A 17,418-nucleotide genomic window follows, 5' to 3' on the forward strand; every position below is an offset into this window, starting at 1 on the left:
AATATCCAGCTATTTATATCTATCTATCTACCTTTCTATCTTTTTATAGAATTTTTTTCTTTTTGCTTTTAAGATATGGGAGAAAATGGGGCACCTGTATGGCTCAGTGGTTGAACATCTACCTTTGGTTCAGGTCATGATCCCAGCATCCTGGGATCAACTCCCGCATCAGGCTCCCCACGGGAGCCTGCTTCTCCCTCTGCCTATGTCTCTGCCTCTCTCTGTGTCTCTCATGAATAAATTAATAAAATCTTTATTTAAAAAAAGATATGGGAGAAAAAAGAAGGTACAGTATCATAATCTGAAACATCCGAAAGTTTAGAAATGAAAGAAAATAAAGTCATTTATTCTAGCTTTCCACTCAAATCTGGAATTTACTCCATAGAAATACCATCTCTGGTGGCTAGCCCTAATATAACCTGTTTGAGTATCTCCAGGGATGGCAGGAATACTGCTTTTCAGGGTAGAACATCTGCCTTATTAGTCATTCTAATTGTTACATGAAGCTGAAAGCTACCTTCTCTAACTTTGGTCCATTGGACCTAGCTAAGCCAAGTATGTTCTCACCTCTAAGATTTATTTTTTCCAGGCCTTCTATAATCTCTCTTAACACTGGTATATATACACCTGATCATTCTGGTCACCTCTGGATATAGTTCAATCTTTCTGTCTATATCTCTTTTTTAAAATGTGGCTTTCTGAATTGACAAAAGACTTCTAGGTATGCCCTGATTAATACATATTACAGGACCATTCCCTATCTTCATCTATAAAGCACACATTTATTAGAGGGGCTTGAGATTCTTTTCAACATCTTGAAAATTATAGAATAATTTTAGTTTATAACAAACCTATTGTCCCATCGAAACCATTAGGTCATTCTTCTTTCACACGAATCACCCTCAAACAAGGTATTATTTTTTCTTGCCTAATTTATTTTAACCTAAATGCAGGATTTTAGATTTATCCTGTTAAAATTTATCTTTATAGCCTGTTTTCAGCATGTTGGGATCATTTCAAAAACAAATTCAGTCATCCAAGGAAATAATTCTTCCCCCTAACTTTGCATCACCAGCAAGTTTGACAAGCATGTCTTCCCAACTTTTATCTTTGTCTCTGAGAAAGAAAAATATTAAGTCAATCAGGGGTTAGCACAGAAGTAGAAGCCTCCTTTATGGTTCATTCATTCAGTACATATTTATCATGAGTTTCCAATGTGTTAAGTATTGAAACTCATGCATTAACCAACTATCCACAAATAAGTTTGCTCAACTACCCACATTATTGTTAGCTGTAGCTAAAACTGTGCTTTCCAGCTCATAAAGAAGATTATAAATGCAGAGACTTGGTCAAATGTTTTGCTAAGATCCAGATTCAGCATTCTATCAGGCTAGTGGTCTCTTTCAATAATAAGATGAAGTTAATTAGGCCTGACTTACTCTTGCTTTAAACCATGCTGGCTCCCAGGGATCACAGCTTCCTTTTCTCAGTATTCACAATCCATCTGCTTCCAGTTTACTCTGCAGCTTTGCCAGAATCCATGCCAGGCCCCAGGAGCTCCTGCTTCTGGAATTCACCTGTCTTCCTATTTATGAAATCCAAGATTCACCCCCTCTACTCCTTAGTGATTTCTTCAAGCTCTGATTCCTCCAAGAGTGCTGAGAAAAGTTCTGCAATCAGATGTGCAGTTATTTTTTTAGTTACCTAAAGTTCAGCGTTTTACAATAGGCTAGAGCAGAGAATCTGGACTCAGATTCCTGGGTTCAATTCCTGGTTCTACTACTTGCAAGCTGGACCTTGAACACCCCTCTGAGTCTCAACTTTATCATTTGTCAAGTGAGAGGAAGAATAATATTTACCTTATAGTATTGTGAGATTTAAAAGACCTAATATAAGTAAAGCACTTAGAAAGAGCTTAAAAATAGTGAGACCTAGGTAAGTATTTATTATTACCATCTTTAGAACTGGAATTTTGAATGCAATTTCCATGGCCAGTATAATCTCCTCTCTCTTCATTTATCTTAGGCCTCAATGTTCTCTTTCCAAAGATGGTATTCCTGCTAAAAATCATAACATGTGACAAATTCTTTACTTATGGTAATTTCATCTCTCCTGAGTAGAAGAAACAAGAAATAGTATATCCCTTTGGAAAAGACAAAAGCCAAACAATTGTTAAATAGGGTGACTTTCTCTCTTCCAGCTGCAAACATCATGCTTTAGCTCCAACAATGGGACTGCATGTTTCTTCTTCATTCATTTTATTTCCAACATGAATGAAAAGAATATTTTTATTCTCCTTAGCAATCTTGCAAGTGCAGCATATTCTGGACTGTAGCCTTCCTGATAAGATCATTACAAGGGCATCTAGTCTTTGTATTCATCCTTGGCCATGTGTCCTTCCTCCCAGCTTTTGAACATATCCTTTTACAAGCTGAATGTAATGGAGAGCTGTGACCACATGGGACTCTAGCAGCCTCCTCTTTTCATCTGTAATTATATAGTAAGAGTTTTATGTCATCTCCTTGCAGTCAGAATTGCACTTGTTCCTTTATTAGATACATTAACCATAAAACCTATTCTCTTTTCTCTGTACTTTCTTGAACTCTATTTTTCTATGGTAAATTGCATGTTAATCTATGCCCAGAGTAACATGGCTATAGTCTTCCAGTGTTCCCATCGCTCCCATTGAACTTTACTCCTGAGTTCCTCTCTGCTGTCTGGAACTAAGCCTCAATTAGAACTCACTTTTTCCAAGAGGAAAAGAAAATTCCATAAGATAAATGAAGAGTCTATCAGATGTTCAACTTATAGTCAAGTGCAAGAAATGTGAAGAAACAAATTTGTAAAGAACCAAAGATCCCCAATACAAATATTTACTCTCTTCTAAGCCCAAAAGAATTTATAGTATATATACTACTTTGTCTTGCTTTTGTGCTGGTTTTTAATATATTTTAAGAAAGATTCTTCAGTTATTAGCCAGATGGCTGATTAAGTTGACATTCCCACAGTGCTATCACATAAGATATTCCTTTATCTTCCAAAAAATGTTATGATTTTTTAAACTCAGATTCCTGGATTTATAATTTTATAACCTCAGTTTTATAATTTATTAACATATAATTCAATTCCCCATATCTCATATATGTTTTGCTCTATTTCCACATTTCAGATATAGATCTCAATCAGAGGTCTTGGTAATTACTGAAATATATATTTATCTCCTTATGATAATACTTTGAGTTTATTATTTGTCTCCATAATTGATGCATTGGTAAACATCTATGAGCCTTTAGAGTTGCTCCTGATTTTTGGCTCCATTTATCCTAAGAAGCACTGGGAATTAACTCCAGTATAGTTAGTTAGTAAATGGAGATCATAGTGATCACACCTGGAGAACTTCATAGTGTTGGGTGTTGGTATATTTCCTGACCAATTTTCTCCGTGTCAAACTGAAACCTGAAGGTACCTCAGATTAGGTCTGCAAGTTTTCTGTCAAACATTTTCATGAGATTTCTCTACCCTATTTAAAGAATCACTGCATAATCTTAAAAGTCTCTCTCTCAGTCTCTCTCTCTCTCTTTCTCTCTCTTTCTCTCTCACTCTCCCTCTACAGATATATATATATATATATATATATATATATATATATATATATACACATACATATATATGTTTTGTGTGTAGATATGTATGTAGAAATGCAGATAAATATATAGAAAGAGATTGACCTCCCAATATTTAGGAGAGTCGAGACCAATAAGCAAGAAGTAAGAGATTAGGAAAGGCAAGTTTCAACTTAATATTGCAAAGAAAACCCATTTAAAGCAATTAAGCTATTCTGAAGTGTACGAGATGTACTCAAGATTGTATTACAACCATCACCAATATCCTGTGCAGGTATATGCTGCTCTCAGTGAAAAGCTAGCATCTTAATATAGATTCTTCAAAGCAGAATCTTAGACAAAGATTTGATGGCAAAGATTTTATTTGGGAAGTACATGGAACACTGGTAGAAAAGTGAGGAGTAATGTAGAGAAGAGAAGGCAACCCAACAACGCTGACACTATTAAGACACCTACCACGGAGTACAACTAGAGCTTAATCCTACAGAGAAACTCTAGGAAAGGGTGTAAATCATACATCTTAGAATTATTACACCTGAGAAATGAAAGAATTGGAGTATTTAGACATCCACTTTCCGGGCTCTCTGGTTGAGCACTTCCCTAGAAAGAGTTCTTTGCCACCTCCTGCCTGCTGCAAGCTGTTAAGCTTGGCTTTTTCCAGTTCTAAGGGAAAGAGTTTTAAAACACAGAGATGCAGATATTAGCAGTGGGGAGTCCCCTGAGTACACGGAAAGGTCCCAGCATTATGTATGGGTGGAGCACTGTCAAGTTGCCTACAAATGTTTGGAGGACATTACGCACTTTACCAATTCTAAACCTCTGTGTCTATAATAAAGATACACATCCTTGTTCCATCCTACCTTGGAATGACAAGCATTTATTAGAAGCACAGAGTTAACTTTTAAAAACATGCTTTCTCCTATTACATGCTTGTCTTTATTGCTCTCCTCTTTACAATGTTGGCTAACTAGAATTTATCACCAGCCCCTTGCTTTCTCTGTTATTATCATGGCATGTCTTTATACTTTCCCCACTATTTTTTAACTTTTCATCCTTATCCTCTCATCTTTGACTCACTAAATCACATTGTGTAGCCAATCCATATCAAATCATCAATACTGTCTCCTTTCAACACATTAGTGACAACCACACTCACATTTTTCTTCTGGAATCCCTTCTGATATTGTCCTAATGTCTCTGCCTCCTACTGCCCTGATATTCCCTATGGCCCCGACTCATGATACAGCACCCACTAGACATCTACAGTGGTCTAAAGATTACCAGAACAGGATATAGGTTATTGGATTCTTCACAGGCAAGTGCATCTGAAATTGAGTCATCTTAATATCGTATCTGATTAGTTTCTACTAAATGACCTCTAAGTCTTTCCCAACTCCCTTCTAAGTCTCCAAGCAATGGTCTTAAATATCACCTGTCACATCTCCAACCTGAGACTAGCTTATAAACACCTAAACAGGGATCGGGTGAGACACAGGGGCAGAGAAAGACCCACCATTAAGCTCACCCCAAGCTTGCAGGACTTTCTCCTGCTCAAGGAAGAAACAAGAAAACAGAAACCTGAGAGAGGCAACACATCCTTGGTTAATTTTTTTCCATGGAAAAAGGATATTTGAAACCCCACACCAACAAAGAAAAACACTAGAATTATCAAATATGTTATTTGGTTATTTTTGTGCATAATTTTCTCTAAAATCTCCTCCAAAAGGACAGAAGCTATATTTGATTTGCTCACTAGTGTATTCCTAGTCTCAGGCACAGAGCCTAGCATATTGTAGGTCCTTAACAACAGCTGATGAATAATTGAACAAATAAAAATGTCTGGATCTTTGAGAGCATTTTGTTTCTGGTCATGATGCCAAGATGACCACTGGGGAGAATACATTTTCCTTTCCAAAATATCTCCTCCACAGGTCAGAGATGCAGATCCTGGTTCTGCACATTACTATGACACTCACAGTGCTGAGTTCCAAGTACGAATTAATTAAATAAATCAAATAAAGTAAAAAAAAGGAAAAATCAGTTCCTTTCTATTAAATTTTGTGGCTCCAGTTAATTCATCATCATTCATTCAGCACATTTATCCATTACCACAAACACTGCTATCACAATAAGTAACTGCTCCAGAAAATCAATAAATAGAAAAGAATCATTTATAGAATACTGAAATTAACTAGCATTATGGGAAATAATTATATGTTTTTCATGCTTGATGATAATCAATTAAGGCCATGTATGTATGTATAAACATTTTTATTGATATCTAACTGCTTGGTCCCAATTCTTGTTCACTCAAAGGAGACATTTTTAAGAGATTTCATGGATAATTTGAGTTTGAAAAGAACTCAATGGAGTAGAGTAATAGTGCGCTTGCTGATGATAATTCACCCATTGAATTAGAGGTGTCAAATACAATGTATCTTACTCCTTATTCAGATTGACTTCTGGAAACCAGATTCTGTCACACAAATCAAACCTCACAGTACAGCTGACTTCCGGGTTAAAGCAGAAGACATTTTGACGGTGGAGGATTTTCTGAAGCAGAATGAACTACACTATGAGTAAGTTTATGTTTTATAGCTATTAAAATTCTCTCCCATGTATGCTCTCATCTGAGCCTCTGAATAATCCTGGGAAAGTGAAAGGAAGACCAAGACCATGGCTCCCCTGGAGCCCACAAATAGATTGTGGCAAAACTGGCCCGGGATTCCAATTTTAAGACTTTAAGCCTGATAGATCTCGTATTTAGTTCTTGCTCTAATAAAAAAAAATGGATTTGACTCTTGAACCCCAATTCAGCATGATACCTGACCTACTACTGGTTTACAAATGATATATAGACCATAGGGCAACCCAGTGAACACTCTATTATCAGCTAGACACAGTTTCAGTCCCAAATCATATCAAGTCTTCTTTCCAAGTGAGCAGCCAAACCTATTATGAGCTCTAAGGACTCCCCATGCTCCTAATTTTGTGTGTGTGGATTCAATAAATATTTATTTCAACTTGACCAATTATTCATATTTTTTTATCATTTGATTTTTTTCATCATGGTAAGTGTACTCTTTAATCCCATCCCCTATTTCCTCCATTCCCCCACCTACCTTCCCTCTGGTAACCATCAGTTTGTTCTTTATAGTTAAGAGTCTGTTTTTTGGTTTGTTTCTCTCTCTCTCTCTTGTTTTTCCTTTGTTAGTTTGTTTTGTTTCTTAAATTCCACACATGGTATTTGTCTTTCTCTGACTGGCTTATTTCACTTAGCATTATACACTAGCTCTAACCATGTTGTTGCAAGTGGCAAGATTTCATTCTTTTTTATAGCTGAGTAATATTCATATATATATATATATATTTGTATTTATGTGTGTATGTTATATATAGATATATAGATATATATGCCACATCTTCTTCATCCATCATCTATCAATGGACACTTGGGATGCTTCCATAATTTGGCTATTTTAAGTAATATCACAATAAATGTAGAGTTCTTGCATCCCTTTGAACTAGTATTTTTGTATTTTGGGGGTAAATACCTAGTAGTGTGATTTTTAGATCATAGAATAGTTCTATTTTTAATTTTTTGAGGAAACTCTATACTGTTTTTCCACAATGGTTGCACTAATTTGTATTTCCATCAACAGTGCAAGTAGGTTCCTTCTTCTTCATATTCTCGCCAACAATTGTGGTTTCTTACGTTTTTTATTTTAGCCATTTTGATAAATGTGACATGGTCTCTCACTGTAGTTTTTATTGCATTTCTCTGATGATGAATGCGGTTGAGCATCTTTTCATGTGGCTGTTGTCTATCTAGATATCTTCTTTGGGGAAATGTCTGTCCATGTCTTCTCCCCAACTTTTAATTGGATTATTTGCTTTTTCAGTATTCAGTTGTATCAGTTCTTTATATAAATTGGATACTAACCTTTTATCGGATATGTCATTTGCAAATATCCCATTCTCCAGGTTACCTTTTAGTTTTGTTAATTATTTCCTTCGGTGTGCAGAAACTTTTTATTTTGATACATCCCCTATAGTTTATTTTTGTTTTTATTTCCCTTGACTCAGGAGACATAGTTAGAGAAATGTTGCTAGACCCAATGTCAGAGAGATTAATGGCTATGCCCTCTTCAAGGATTTTTATGGTTTTGGGTCTCATACTAGATTTTTAATCCATTTTGAGTTGATTTTTGTGTATGGTGAAAGAAAGTGGTCCAATTTCATTCTTTTGCATGTAGCTGTCCAGTTTTCTCAATACCATTTGTTGAAGAGACTGTCTTTTTCCCACTGTATATCCATACCTCTTTTGTCAAAGATTAATTGACCATATATAATTGTGGGTTTATTTCTAGGTTTTCTGTTATAATCTATGTGTCTATTTTTATGCAATTACCATACTGTTTTAATTACTACTGCTTTGTAATATAACTTGAAAACTGGAATTGTGATACCTCCAGCTTTGTTTTTCTTCCTCACACTCCTTTGAGATTAAGGACAATAATAGGGTCAGACTCGATGGTTCTTCTGTCCTTCAACCCCCTACAGCTCTCCCACTATCTCTAATGGTAGAAGTTATGGAAAGAAGGACTGAAATAAAGGAAAGTGATTCCCTAAAGGCCTAGACTAAAGTTGGCTAAGCTGACCAGCCCATGTCTCCTCTCCCCAAATACCACACTGGTCCATCTAAGCCTTTTCAGATAAGAATGCCTTCCTAAGTACAAGCAGTTGTCCATTGTTGATTCAACAAATAGGTAGGAAGTGCCTACATATACCAAGTACCAAAAAGGACAGATATGGCCCCACTTCCTTCAGAAGAAAACAAACTTTATACAAAAAGTAGCAAAATAATGTAATACATGTCAAGAAGAGTAAAGAGCTGGAGATAAGGGGAAATGACCAACTCTAAAGAATCAGGGAAGGCCACCAGAGGAAATGAGGCTTCAGCTGAGAACCTAAAGATAAGCCAGTTAGCCAAAGAAAAGAAAAAATCATACTCTAGGCAGCAAACAGACTATGGTAAGCTTAAAACTGGGAGAGACCATGCTAACCTGGAAGCATTTGCACTAGAGGGAAGAAAGATGAGATCTCTCATCTAAAACAGAGTTCTTCCTCCAGGAAGTAGATCAGTAAGAAGCAAAGAGGCAATGTCAAGCTCCAGTTCTGAACATTCAAATGTTTACCCAACACCTCAAGACAAGCTCAAGTCTTCATTTTATTTTGAGTAAACGTAACTTAAAATTTTTTAACAGAAATTTTGTCTTGTTTTTCACATCTTAAAAATATAGAATAGTATTTATGCTAGTGAATACATCAGAATCATTATCTATAATGTCTGTGCAACATCACACAACAAGTAAATGCCCTGGAGAAAAATAGACCGGATTCAAATCCTAGCTCTGCAACTTCCTGGATGTGTGACCTTAGATAATTGCTTAATTTTTCTGAACTTCAGTTTCCTTAAAGATATAATGCTTCTCTCAAAGGACCGTGAAGATGAACTAAAACAATATATAAGTAAATTGCAACTGATATTACCATTACTGAATGCTGCTATGGTTTCCTACTGTACAGAGAGAGATAATACATTTTTTAAAGGTCAAAGGAAATTGCCTTGTTTAACCCCATTATCATGCTTCATATAGCTTAGCTATCTGCTTCTGCCTGAGGGAAGTGTCAAAATATGACCTTAAGAATTGACTGTCTTTTTAAAACAAAGATATAATACAGTTAAGTTTCAAAATTTGATTAAGATTCATGTCTGTGACTTTTTGCTCTTCTTACAACACTAGGAAGAACGTCTAAAATCCTAGCCTGTAGGAGCCTTCAGTAATAGTTTTTAAATGACAGTTTCCTTATAATTCTTTGAGGAAAAACAAAAGGGATATCAGAGACCACAAGCTAACCCTAGCTACCTGAATGATGTCCTAATTCTACCTATATCACAAAGTAGAAAAATGGCTTCTAATCATATATCAATCTCCCTTTATCAGGTGGAAAATTCACATCCTCTTTTAGTAGATAAACTTTTTGGGAATTGGGTGTGAATGTTGTCTCACCTAGAACATAGGCTATTACCCAAGAGCTAAGCTTTTGTTAATTTTTGCTTCTCTGTTCACTGCTTAGCACTCTTGTAGCACACAATTTTCTAAATATTAAATAATAGTAAGTCCCTAGAAACCCCAGAGAAACACACCAGCAATATCCTTGCTGGGGCTGCAAGTAGTCCCTGTGTATTCCATTATTACCTCATATGGTAACTAATTTGTATTTAGACAGTTTCCTGCTGGCAAGATTTTGTAGTTGTGTTTATTTCCAACAGGAACCATCTACTGCACTAGTTCCACCAAAATAGCTTTGCAAATTTTTCCATGGTTCCATCCCTCTTCACCAAGACTTGTATCACTTTGGCAGCTTTAACCAGTTTGAGTTACCATGGGAAAAAAATTTCAAAATGTGTTGCACCAAGAAAAATAACTGCCTTCTTATGCTTATGTCTCACCCTTAAGCACAGAAAGACTAGGAACAGGATGGTGCAAATCTCCAATTTACTGTTCTGAAGCCACACTGACAGACCTTTTGGTGGACAGGCTTTCACAGAATGCCTTCCTACAAACTGCAGGAAGGTTGTCTTTGCCCTATCCAATCTAGGGAGAGACTGTTAGTAACTTTCTATAACATTATTTTCCTGTGTATTTCACACTAAGGAACATGTCCTTGAACAGCAATGGGTACATAACAGTGTTCTTCAATAGCGATGGAAATGTAGTAGAGGAACTAACCAAATACTCCTTTTTCAAGAATCTATAAGGGGAGAAAAGTGAATCATTTCTCTCCTTCTCAGATATTCTGTTCCTTGTTTTGCTGGGAGTTCCTGTTATCTAATTTGCCTGCATGTTTATAAAAAAGAGGTTGAATAGCACTATAAAAAGAACATATAAAAGTATAAAATAGTATACATGCCTCTGTATTTTGGAGCTGTAATACAGTCCTATTACATTAAGAGGCATTGCTTTAATCTCCTAGAATAGAAGCTCATTATTTAGTAATAATATTTGTAATATAGCTAAAGTAGTGCTTTGTCCTAAATCTAATAAAATCAAATAATCACAAGGCTAGAAAGGATCATTTGAGGTCAATCCCCTGGCTTCAGGCGAAAGTTAGCACCACATTTTAGCCTCAATCTGATGTTATTTTGCAACTTTCTAGAGAGTACTTTTACTCCTGGGTGTCAGCTTAAATTAACAGGTTGTTTTGTTTTGTTTTGTTTTGTTTTGTTTTGTTTTATGCTTCTTCGCCCTGATTATTTATGTAAAGGTCTAATAGTTAAACAGTAATAACTCTAACAGAATGTCTCATCTAACTACCAAACAAAAGATTAATCCCTATATAGTCACTGATTCTCCTAAAGAATGTGAATTTAAATATTAGGTGCAGAGAAAGGATAGCAATATGCTGTGGAAGGTCAATGCCCCCTCTACTCAGCTGGTTCCTGATAGATCAGAGCTGGCCATGGTTATGGTCTTGGATACAGTTGTCTATTGAATGTCTTGAGGCTGTGAAATGCCTGGGAGCATTTAAGTGATGATTTCTTTACTCTGGGCACCCACTAACAAGCCATGTGACCTAGATGATATTGTACTCACTCACTGACAATGAAAAATCCTGTTAAAGTGAAAGTAGATGTCGCTTACCATTTCTATTTTTTTTAAAGATTTTATTCATTTTTTCATGAGAGACACAGAGAGAAAGGCAGAGACACAGGCCGAAAGGGGGACTCAATCCCAGTTCCCAGGATCACACCCTGGGCCAAAGGCAGATGCTCAACCACTGAGCCACCCAGGCATCCCACACTTACCATTTCTTCTTGGAGTTTAAATTCTGTCATTCAGCCCGAGAAGTTCATCTTTGTTATGCAGGATTTGTTCTTTCAAACTGATGATTTGGGAATATATCAGTTTTCATTAAGATTTTGGCCAGTTGAGGGGCACCTGGGTGGCTCAGTGGTTGTGCATCTGCCTTTAGCTCAGGTCATGATCCCAGGGTCCTGAGATCTAGTCCTGCATCAGGCTTCCCCCGAGGACCTGCTTCTCCCCCTGCCTATGTCTCTACCTCTCTCTGTGTGTCTCTCATGAATAAATAAACAAAATCTTAAAAAAAAAAAAAAAAAGATTTTGGCCAGTTGACATTTTTTGTTTTCTTTTTAAGGTTTCTCTTCTTCTTGTTTTGCTTTGGTTTTAGTTTGTTTTTATTTTTATAAATGTCATATTTGAAAATCATTTTCCTGAACTATCTATTCTAGGTGTTTTCCTGGACTTTATGAAGTTTATGGTAACCGGCATTTTAGTTAAAAAAAATTTTTAATAAGCCTCAAAAGACATCCATGACCAAGGCCTATAGATTTGAGTCAAGCCACTGCATTTTAGAACTGTAAAGGAGACTTAATACCAGCTAATCAAATGCCCCATTCTAAAAATTATAAAAGTAAGACCAGAGATTAAATGATTTATCTGAAATCAACTTACAAGTTAGGCAAAACTACTACCCCTGACCTTTTGATTCCCAATTCTGGATTCCTTCTACTTCTGTCCTATCCCCTAGCGATCCAATCTGGGTGCTGAATATAATTATAGCACTTACTACAATCTTTGGTATTATGACAATGCCTAACTATAGCAGGCAGAATTATGGGACCCCCCAAATGTCTATATCCTAATCCCCAGAATACCTGAATATGTCACATTACATGGTAAAGAGGAGTTAGGGTTGTAGATGGAATTAAGTTTGATAAGCAGTTAAAGTTAAAATAGATTATCCCAGATTGTCCAGATAGGTCCAACATGATAACAGGGTCTTCACAAGGAGCAGAGGGCGGCAAAGAGGAGGTCAGAGTGATGTGACAAAGGACTGGAGCTGCTGTTGCTGACTTCAAAGTTAAAAGAAAAGGGCAAAAAGCCAAGGAACCTGGGCAGCCTCTTGCAGCTGGAAAGGACAAGGAATCAGAATCTCCCCTAGAACTTCTAGAAAGTACATCCTTACTGCCATTCTGATTTTAGCCCATTGAGACAGGTGGACTTCTAGCCTACAGAACTGTAAAATAATCAATTCGTGTTGTTTTACACCACATCTGTGGTAATTTACAGCAGCCATAGATATTAATACACTAACAAAATGCTGATGGCTGCTCAAGGAGAAATTTTCTTTCTACAAGCTAAATTTTTAAATCTCCTCCTTTCCCTTTTCTTTTTAATACCACCTTAATACAGTTAAGACTTTAAAATAGTATTTTGCCTTTTGCTAGGAAGCAAATATCATTTAGCATTAATTTATTGCATTTTTCCATAAACAGACAAGTTCATTCCCAAGTTAACCAAATGAAGGAGAGACTAGGAGGGAGGTTCAGAGGATGTCCCTGACATACTTCATCAGAATGCCCTTGGGGCAGCCACAGGAGAAGTAGACTTTTGATGTGTGGCTACAATTTTCTGTGTGTCAGATAAAAACATTTCAAGGCTTGACTGTGGATAATAGAAGTTTCTGCAAACTAGCTTCTGTACGTAATATTCACAATGCTGTGATCAAGGACATTAATGTTCATAAAATTTTGTTCCTTCAGAACATACTTTCCACTCAACAGTAGCAAAGACAAATGAAGTCACATATATCCACACCTTCCAGCCTGTCTTTTTTAACAGAAATTTTCACCTGAACAATCTAAGAAATAAGCAGGCCTCAAAGATCTGTCACCAATTTTCATATTACGTTGCTCCAGAATCACTCTTTGGTTACTTTAAACTAGCCAAAAGACAAGCAAGCAGAAACTAGTTCTTTAAACCCAGCATTTTTTGCCTAATAAATGTTTAGTTTATTAATATTTCTGTATTTCCATCCATCAAGATATTTTTCTCAAAACCTGGAGAAAGGCCCTCAAGTGACCAACTATCCCAGTTTACCTGGGACTGACTCGTTCCAAGGACATGGGACTTTTAGTGCTAAAAACAGGAAATTCCTGAGGAAGAAAGACCACAGATAGGGCTCAGGTGCATATTTTAGTGTGACAACCTAAGGTCCCCATCCAAAATACCCCATGTACCAGAGAAAACCATTTTATGAATTTAGGATCTAAGGACACCTAAATATGTCCAGCTTAGGCTGAGAAAGGGCCTGCCTTGCTCGCACTATCCAATGATATATTCACTCTTTGTGATGAGCAGCTCAGGTTAAAGGGCATCAGGAACAATAAGAGGACACATGTGACTCAGTGGAGAGTTTTTTGCACCATTTACTAAAGCAGTGACTCTGGTTTGTTGCGTATGTTCACTGTGAAACACTCTTACGTTCAAAGGAGCATCTCCTTTGGTTTATTACAGGGTATTGATAAACAACCTGAGATTGGTGCTGGAAGGTCAGTTTGACAGCCAGGTCCGTGCAACTGGACACAGTTATGAGAAGTACAACAGATGGGAAACGGTATGACGTGCATATTATTTAGACAGACATTTCTTTGGGAATTGAACTAAGAATGGCACATTAATCCACAAATGGTTGCATTGGTAGATAGAGGCTTGGACCCAACAAGTCACCAGTGAGAATCCAGACCTTATCTCTCGCAGATCCATCGGAACCACATTTGAAGGACGCACTATATACCTCCTCAAGGTAATTATTTTAACCATGACCTTGCCATGTCTCAAGGCTTTAAATCAATGAATTCTAACACATTAACATCTGTTTCCCAGACATGCTCATCCCAAACATTGTTATAACTCTTTCCCTGCCTATATGCCCCAGGGAATCAAACAGATTCCCCAGCTTCTTTTATCATATGTGGATTTTTAAATCATTATTTTGATTTATTCAAAAGGAAAATGCAATAAAATAAGAGAAGTCCTATAAATTTAACCACATTCCTGTAAGCAATGTAAATGATCACCTACCTTGATGAAATTCTTCTCTCCCAGATGTTGTTTGCAAATCCATTTGCTAAAGAGGTTCATAAACTTCACGTCTATCAGACAACATTACAAAGCGTATCAACGATTTGTTTCTGTCATCCTCTAATGCCATTTTTGTCATGTAATTCTAATGAAGAAAATAAAAAGACAAGGAGTAAGTGGGAAAGAAGGAAAAATTCTTACAAGATTAGCAACAATCATGATTACTTCTAATTACTCATCCAGTTGTCTTGGTCATGTCACCTAATAATAGCAGCTGAAAATAACCTCCACGTGAGTACAATTAAGCAGGGTAATCAGCATCTTCTGAAAATATGAGCTTGTCAAGCTTAATAAAAATAATAAACAGCCATGTAAGCCTTCAGCTCAAACATTGTATCTAGAGGCAAGAACATACTGTGCTAGTATTATGTTTTAATTTAATCACGGGATATATCTCTTGCTGCTATCAAGTTTCACCTGTTGAATCCAAAGCCCAGAAGGGCTGTGAATGTTAACCTCTGAATGTGATAAATCACCATTTCCCTTTTCCTTTTGTTTGCAATAGGTTGGCAAAGCTGGACAAAATAAGCCTGCCATTTTCATGGACTGTGGTTTCCATGCCAGAGAATGGATTTCCCCTGCATTTTGCCAATGGTTTGTGAGAGAGGTCAGTCTATGTAGAACAATTTTTGGCCGAGGGAAGTAGAAAATATTTTTTGTTTAAGTCAATTTCTTATAATCTAGCTATAATAAGAGAGAATAATAACACAGAAAAAACTCATAATTCCAAGTTTCCATTTCTGGGTATTAGTTTCAACTTTCACAAGAGACCGTTGTAAGGTAAGATTTTAAGACAGTTATCAAATTGTATTTATTTAGATTTGACTCGTCTGAAACCAGCAGTATACTACATAGATCATTTAAAAGTTAATGATTGTGGATAAACCACTAGCTTGATCATTATCTTCTGAACAATAATCATTGTATACTTCAGAAAAAAAAGAAGAAAACGATACATGGCAGTCCCTACTGCAAATGATACTGTTTTTCATTCCTTATAATTCTAATAATAAAATATATGTAAAAGCCCTTTAGCTGAATTTTTAAAATATCCATGAGCCCATATTGATACAGATAAATTATTCGATAAATAAATAAAAGGGAGAGAAGGAACAACTTTCTCTTAAAGAACAATTACAACTAAGGATGTACAAACAATGAACAAGCCAGAAAATTATCATTAGAACACAAGGGCAATAACCATTTCATGAAAACCTACGTATGTTTGCAAAAATTAATGAGTGAAAGTTCAAGGACAAATGGTATATTTGCAGTCTCAAAGTATCTCCCCAAAAATATGTACAAAATTACAAAGGCAAACTTTACAGTGGAGAAACTTAGCAGAAACTTAACCAAGGGATCAAGATTAACATCACCAATAACATCACCACCATAAAGACAATCAGTATCACGAACCCCCTGATATTATGTACTGAAAAGACACATCATCTGTATGGTATCATTCCTCAAAATTCATAAAGCCTTCTTCTAATCATAAAAAAAATGAGACAAATTCAAATTAAGGGACTTTCTGCAAAGCAAACAGACCAGTACTCCGGAACACGGTCAAAATCATAAAAGACAAGGAAAGACTGAAGAACTCTCACAGAAAAGAGGAGACTACAGAGACGTGACAACCAGTGCAATGTGGGACTGTATATTGTATCCTAGCACAGAAAAAGGGTAACAGTGGAAAAGCTGTGAACTTTAAATAAAACCCATAGTTTAATTTATATTATTGTACCAATGTTAATTCCTTCCCTTTTATCATTGTACCATGGTTAAGTAAGATGATAACATTAGGGGAAGCTGAGTGAAGGGTATATGGGAATTCCTTGTATTTGCAACTCTTCTCTAAGCCTAAAATCACTTCAAAATTAAAAGTTTAAAATACTGGGATCCCTGGGTGGTGCAGCGGTTTAGCGCCTGCCTTTGGCCGGGGGCGTGATCCTGGAGACCCAGGATCGAATCCCATGTTGGGCTCCCTGCATGGAGCCTGCTTCTCCCTCTGTCTATGTCTCTGCCTCTCTCTCTCTCTCTCTCTCTCTCTCTGTGACTATCATAAATAAGTAAAATAATAAAATAAAATAAAAGTTTAAAATACTGAAGTACTTCTAAAATATAAGAATATTATTATATACAATATACTGTCTTTTGTGTGAAACACTTCTGTATCTATTTGTCATGATCTTGGTTTCTAGACATGTTTTGTATCCAATTCTAACCATTTAACTTCAATGGATATCTCACCATCTGCTGTACAGAAGGAAAAAACTTTTATCATTATTTTGGTTATCACCAAGATTAGACCACTAAAAGAACATGGTTCTATAGCTTTTCCAGCCTAAAGATCATGCATTTTAAAGAGTCATGAAAAGTAGATAAAAACTATTAATATATGGAAGCCTTAAATATTTTTAAGTCTATTCAGGAAAGAGTTGAATTTAGGTTTAATATGATCCTGGAGCTGAGGAACTATGAGTGAAAGAACATAATAAATGGAATGAGCATGAGTTCCTTCATTCATAGAGAAATGTCCACATTGCTTAGCAGAGAGTACTAGTCTCTTAACAGGGTTCCTTACTCAATATAGAAGAGTAAGAAGGAGACTTTCATGATTATGCAGCCTAGAGCCTTGGTGAGAGCCACCCAAAATCCATCAGTGTGAGCTCACTTCATAATGGGAGGCTTTCTCATTCTTCTTCCTTCCTGGATACTCTCTCTAGTGAGACTATCTACAGGAGGTTTCATAAAAGTTAAATAATTTCTAGATGATATCAGAA

General features: G+C 36.3%; 1 protein-coding gene and 1 long non-coding RNA gene across 3 annotated transcripts in view; one reads left to right on the forward strand and one right to left on the reverse strand.

The window, feature by feature from the left end:
• The window catches only part of LOC119865416, a 204,987-nt gene that overhangs the window by 127,067 nt on the left and 60,502 nt on the right, over nucleotides 1-17,418 (reverse strand). For both annotated transcript variants that reach the window (XR_005377167.1, XR_005377166.1), the window contains exon 2: nucleotides 14,576-14,720. This is a non-coding gene — a long non-coding RNA (uncharacterized LOC119865416). The remainder of the gene's footprint in view (nucleotides 1-14,575; nucleotides 14,721-17,418) is intronic.
• The window catches only part of CPB1 (carboxypeptidase B1), a 34,125-nt gene that overhangs the window by 968 nt on the left and 15,739 nt on the right, over nucleotides 1-17,418 (forward strand). Inside the window, exons 3-6 of the mRNA NM_001003005.2 lie at nucleotides 6,078-6,202; nucleotides 14,009-14,108; nucleotides 14,196-14,297; nucleotides 15,141-15,242. Of these exons, the coding sequence (NP_001003005.2) occupies nucleotides 6,078-6,202; nucleotides 14,009-14,108; nucleotides 14,196-14,297; nucleotides 15,141-15,242 (429 nt within the window). The remainder of the gene's footprint in view (nucleotides 1-6,077; nucleotides 6,203-14,008; nucleotides 14,109-14,195; nucleotides 14,298-15,140; nucleotides 15,243-17,418) is intronic.

This window comes from Canis lupus, chromosome 23, assembly GCF_011100685.1.
Source record: "Canis lupus familiaris isolate Mischka breed German Shepherd chromosome 23, alternate assembly UU_Cfam_GSD_1.0, whole genome shotgun sequence".
NCBI lineage: Eukaryota > Metazoa > Chordata > Mammalia > Carnivora > Canidae > Canis > Canis lupus.